Raw genomic sequence first — 6,163 nt, 5'->3', positions numbered from 1 at the left:
TTTGGTCTTCCATATCACTAATTTTCTCTTCTGTCTCATTTATCCTAGCAGTAAGAGCCTCCATTTTTTATTGCACCTCATTAATAGCTTTTTTGATTTCAACTTGGTTAGATTTTAGTTCATTTCTCCAGAAAGGGATTTTATTTCTCCAGGAAGGGATCTCTAGTATCTTCCATGCTTTTTTTGAGCCCAGCTAGCAGCTTGATAATCATTCTGAACTCTAGTTCTGACGTCTTACTAATATTCATACTGATTAGGTCCCTAGCCATTGGTACTGCTTCTTGCTCTTTTCTTTTCTTTTTTTTTTTTTTTTTTTTTGAGGTAAGTTTTTCCACTTTGTCATTTTATCCAGATAAATATAGATGAATGAGAGAACAAAATACTAAAAGGGTAGCAATGACCCCAGAAAAATATACACTAACCAAATCAGAAGAGGCCCAAAACTGGGGGGAGAAGAAATAAGGAAAAAAAAAATATATATATATATATACACACACACATAAAATAGAAGAGAGCTGCACACTTGATTTCGGATGCATTTTGTTCTGTTAGAAGAAACTGCCTCCCAAATTTTAAGAAAGAAAAACATATATATACACAAAAATGAGGGTAAACAAGATGAAGGGATGAGATATGACTATAAGGATGAAAATTAAAAGATTCTAAAAAATGAATTTGGTAAGATAAGAAGTTAGCTTAAAAAAGAAAAGAAAAAAAGAGAGGAAAAAATGTGATCAGGCTGGAGACTATAACAAAGCCATGAACTAGATTTAGGGTGTATTTTGATCTGTTGGAAGAAACTGTATCCCAAAACTTTGAAGAAAGAAAAACCTACATGTATACAAAAAATAAAGTTAAATACAATGAAGGGATAGAATATGACTATAAAAATGAAAATTTAAAAAGCTTTTTAAAATGATAAGATAAAATAGTTAAAAATTGTTAAAATAGGAAAGGGGAAAATTTTAGAAAATAGAATAAGAAAAAATAATACTTCAAAAAATTAACTTTGAAAGACTGAAGAATCATGGGAAAAAGCCATGAATTCTATGTGTTGTATTCCCATTGCTCTGAAGTTTTGTAGTTTTCATTGACCAGTGAACTTGGTCTTGGCAGAATGTTCTTGTTGGTCTTCTGGGGGAGGGGCCTGTTACAGTGAACTCAAATGTCTTTGCCCGAGGGGGAATTAATTACACCACCCTTGCTATGAGTCAGGCTAAGTAATCTACTTAGTTTTGCTCTTAGGAGCTTTTGTTCCATGAATGCTTTCATACAGCTTTGGAGGCAGAGAATAAAGATGGTGGCTTCCCGGGGCGCCTGGGTGGCTCAGTGGGTTAAGCCGCTGCCTTCGGCTCAGGTCATGATCTCAGGGTTCTGGGATCGAGCCCCTGGTGGCCAGTGAGATGAGCCAGAACGAACCAGACCAGGGAGGCCAACGTGGGGTCATCATCAACACTGCCAGTGTGGCTGCCTTTGAGGGCCAGGTTGGACAAGCTGCATACTCTGCTTCCAAGGGGGGCATAGTGGGCATGACCCTGCCCATTGCTCGGGATCTGGCTCCCCTGGGCATCCGAGTGATGACCATTGCTCCAGGCCTGTTTGGCACCCCGCTGCTCACCACCCTCCCAGAAAAAGTGCGCAACTTCTTAGCCAGCCAGGTGCCCTTCCCCAGTCGACTGGGGGATCCCGCTGAGTATGCTCATCTGGTACAAGCTATCATTGAGAACCCATTCATCAATGGAGAGGTCATCCGGCTGGATGGGGCCATTCGCATGCAGCCTTGAAGGGAGAGGGCAGAGAAAACACACGTTCTTCATTTCTTGCTTCCCTTGGAGTACTTTACAGCAACCTGGGAGGAAGTCCCACAGCCATCTTGTAACTGCCTAGCTATCACACCCCGTGCCTAATAAAGTCTCTATTTCTCACAAAAAAAAAAAAAAAAAAAAAAAAAAAAAAATCTGCCTGCTTGTGATCTCTGTCTGTCAAATAAAAAAAAAAAAAAAATCTTAAAGATGGTGGCTTCCCAATATCCAGCTGCTGTGTAGAAGATGAGGGCTCAGGGCTGCACTCCTCAGTGTACCCTCAGAAAAAAGCAGTCAATCCATCCAGTCTCCCTGGTCTCTGAATGCTCTATGCTCACCAGCCTGTTACCAGCATTTCTATCTCTGGCACATGGCCCTGTTCAGAGTCTCCAAACCCAACCAATTCCTGTAACATGCTCTCCTGCCACTCCTCCCAGAGGAGGAAGGTGAGTCTCCCTAGATCTGCCACTTGTGGGTTCCCTACTGGAAGAACAGTGGCCTGACTGTGCCTTGAGTCATGGCTTAAGGTAACTATGAGCTGAGACCCTATCTCCTCAGCTGGCTTCCCCACTCTGACACCTGGCAGCTCTGCCACACTCAGACACCCCTGGTCTTTTTGTGACCCTGTGGGTACTGTGACCACACTGTCCTAGCAAGTGATTCTTCCCATAGGAACTGAGAACTCAGGGCCACATTCCTCAGTGCACCTTCAGAGAAAAGCAGTGAATCCCTCCCATCTCCCTGGCTTCCAGCCATGCTCCATGTTTACCCAGCCTGTGACTGAGCATTTCTATCTCTGGCACATGGTCCTGTTTGGAGTCTCCAAACCCAGCCAATTCCTGCAGCATGCTCTCATGCTGTTCCTCCCAGAGGAGGAAGGTAAGTGTCCCCAGATCTGCCAATTATGGAATCACTGCTGGAAGAGCAGTGGTCCGGCTGTGCCTCAGATCTTGGCTTAAGGTAACCCCAAGCTGAGAGACCACTTCTCAATTCCATCTCTGCAGCTGGCTTCCCTGCTCTGATACCAGAGAGCTTTGGCAAACTCAGACACCCTTGGTCTTTTTGTCTCCCCACAGGTCCTGAGACCACACTGTCCCCACAAGGGCTTCAGCTCCCACTTAGTCTCTGGAATGACATCCCTCAATGGAACAGACTTCTAAAAGTTCCGATTTTGTGCTCTGTTGCTCTACCACTTGCCAGGAGCCAGCCCCTCATGCTGTGGTCTATCTTCCCCTGTATTGCCTCAGATTCACTTCTCTGCACATCCTACCTTCCAGAAAGTGGTTGCTTTTCTGTTCCTAGAATGCTCTTCTTCTCTTCCATCTCCTGTTGAGTTTGTAGGTGTTCAGAATGGTTTGATAACTATCTAGCTGAGCTCCTGGGACCCAGTGATATTTATCTCTCCTACTTCTCTGCCATTTTGCTCTTCCACCAAAATAACATTTATTATAGAACATGAATCCTAGGGGCACCTGGGTGGCTCAGTCAGTTAAGCATCTGTTTTGATTCTGGTTCAGGTCATGATTTCATGGTCCTAGGATCAAGCCCCACATCAGACTCCATGCTCAGCATGGAGTCTGCTTGTCCCTCTCCCTCTGATCCTCTCCTTCTGCTCTCTTTTTCTCTATCAAATAAATAGTAAAATCTTTAAAAAGAACATGAATCTCTATTAGAATAGTTTAAACACTGGGTGCCTGAGTAGCTTAGTGGGTTGAGCCTCTGCCTTTAGCTCAGGCTGTGGTCTCAGGGTCCTGGGATTGAGTCCCACATCGGGCTCTCTGCTCAGTGGGGAGCCTGCTTCCCCCCACCCCTTTTGCCTGCTGCTCTACCTGCTTGTGATCTTTCTCTCTCTGTCAAATAAAATCTTAAAAAGAAGAATAATTTAAATACTCATTTGTGATTTTAACCTTATAAATTCTGTTGAATGTGGAACACTTAAATTTAAGCATACTTTTGTACTGTGTTTATTTCAATTCATTGTTAAATACAAAGTCCTTAAAATCACTAGCACTTGAAACAATCAAACATTTAACCTTAAGTAATTGCAATATAAGCAAAATAATATGACCAACTCTACCTCTTCTTTGAAATAAAGGTAGCATTTATACATTCTTATTCTTTCTTTAGTTCTCACATTACTCCACACCTTACTTTCCTGTTCCAACCTGCTAAGTACTTATGGATTATTACTTTTCAAATACTGTTTACTGTCAGCATCTTTGACCTATTTAATCTACTATATTTAAGAGACTTCCAGAAATAGAGTACCATCTCTCACCTTGGAAATCATTTGACATGTGATAATATCTGGATGTTCTCACATCCCAATGGCATCTACACTGCACATGCTTCTGTGAGCCTCCTAATCATAAACAAACAAACAAACAAACAAACAAACAAAAACACCTCAGTGAATTCTTGGTAGAAAACATGATCAATAGTAGTACTTTGGGCAAACTTGGCATGTTTTGGAATTCTTGAAAGCTTTTCTTAGACTTAATAGCTTCAGATTATTTGAAATAAAAATTTTTACCCAGGTTATAAAAAGATGAAAATTCCACAAGAGATAAAAAAAGCCAAGAAGAAAGAAGCATGCCATCAAGAATACTGGGAAGCCAGTACATAGAAATGTGCCTCAGGGCACCTGGGTGGCTCAGTGGGTTAAAGCCCCTGCCTTTGGCTCAAGTCATGATCTCAGGGTCCTGGGATCAAGCCCCACATTGAGTTCTCTGCTCAGTGGGGAGTCTGCTTCCCCCTCTCTTTTTGCCTGCCTCTCTGCCTACTTGTGATCTCTGTCTGTCGAGTAAATAAATAAAATCTTAAAAAAAAAAAAAAAAAGAAATGTGCCTCTATATCAGTATCAGTTCTGGGTGCATGTCATGCTCTATCTTATGGTTAGAATCTGTGCTGAACAAATTTTGCTCTGCTTTCATAATTTGTCCTTTTTTGTGTGTTCATCATAGTGTCAATAGCTATTGTGATGGCATATTAAATATTGTTAGAAGTTTTCTTCCTTAACCAGTGTAATAGGCAAAATAATGACTTCCAAAAAGGTCATGCCCTAATCCTAGCAACCTGTAGCTGTTACTTAGATAGGAGTTATCTATAGAAAAGGAAGTTATCCTGGATTATCTGAGCAGGCCTAATCTAATCATACCAGCCCTAAGAGAGTGGTATCATTTCCAGATCAGGTAAGATAGATGAGACTAAAGAAGAAGCAGGATAAAGATTCTCACTGTCTCTCCCTCTGTCCCTCCTCTGACCCTCCACTAAAATAAATAAGTCTTTTAAAAAAGTGAAGAAGCAGGATAGATTCAAAACAGGAGTGGAATAGTTTTGCTAACAGTGAAGACAGAGTAGGAGGCCACAAACAAGAACTATAGCAGCCTCCAGAAGCTGAAAATGGCTTTATATTTATTGTCAGCAAATAAATGATAGCTTGATCCTACAAGAAACTGAATTCTGTCAAACAATCTGAACGTAAAAGAAACAATTTCTCTTCTGAAGCATTCAGAAAGGAGCATAGCCATGCTAACACCTTGAATTTATTTCATTGAGATACATATTGGACTTTCGTTCTATAAAACTGTAATAAATTTGTGTTGCTTTAAGCCACTAAGTCTATGGTAATGTGTCATAGCAGCAAAAGAAAAACTATTATAGGAAACAACTGTTTTTTTGCTGACCATTCTATCCATACTACTGATGAAAGAATGGTGTAAGAGGTGTGAGAGTCTGGAGGCATGAATCAACTTGAGATAAGTTTAGAAAATACAACAAAACTGCCATCTTTAGAAATTGTGTTTAGTGGCAAATTACTAGCTGCATTAGGTAGAGCTTTTTTCACAAAGTTTAGAGGCATACATGTTTGGAGAAGTAATTAGAGGTCAGATTGCAATACATATTTTCTTTCTGGCTTTCAGAGATTTGCTGTTTGCTTCACCAACAGTATTTCAGAAAATTTAGAAAAGAATATCTGCAATTTAGTATGGATTCAATAAAAGTTTATTTACTTCCTAAAATGGAGATCAAAGTCGTAAAAGATTTCTCAAGTGAAGATTCAAAAGAAATGCATGTATTTCCTTAGAAATGAAGTTTCATTTCCAACGTGTTTTTAAGTAGATAATTGAATATTTAGAATAAATACAGGACTCCTGGTTGGCACAGTCTGTTATATGGTCAGGTCTTGGTTTTGGCCCAGGTCATGATCTCAGGGTCCTTCAATCAAGCCTGCAACAGACTCCATGCTTAGCGGTGAGTGGTCTTGTGGGTCCTTTCTCACCCTCTGATTACTCCTCACTCCCTGACTAGCTTCTCCCCTCCCCCCCCATCATGTGACTGGTTCTCTCTCTCTCTCTCAA

The 6,163-nt window shown here is 40.9% G+C and overlaps 1 protein-coding gene across 1 annotated transcript; it reads left to right on the top strand.

The window, feature by feature from the left end:
* Positions 1–1,391: 1,391 nt before the first annotated feature.
* Positions 1,392–1,925, top strand: LOC125094228 (3-hydroxyacyl-CoA dehydrogenase type-2-like). The gene has a single exon (XM_047719894.1). The coding sequence runs from the start codon at positions 1,404–1,406 to the stop codon at positions 1,782–1,784; it is 381 nt and encodes a 126-aa protein (XP_047575850.1). The 5' UTR covers positions 1,392–1,403; the 3' UTR covers positions 1,785–1,925.
* The last annotated feature ends 4,238 nt before the right edge of the window (positions 1,926–6,163 follow it).

The sequence above is a fragment of the Lutra lutra genome, chromosome 2 (genome assembly GCF_902655055.1).
Source record: "Lutra lutra chromosome 2, mLutLut1.2, whole genome shotgun sequence".
Classification (NCBI taxonomy): domain Eukaryota; kingdom Metazoa; phylum Chordata; class Mammalia; order Carnivora; family Mustelidae; genus Lutra; species Lutra lutra.
Note: the sequence above shows the minus strand (reverse complement) of the source record. Positions and strands in the feature narration are given on the sequence as shown.

Coding starts and splice junctions, on each gene's coding strand:
- LOC125094228 (XM_047719894.1), top strand. CDS start 1,404: ATGAGCCAGAACGAACCAGACCAGGGAGGCCAACGTGGGGTCATCATC.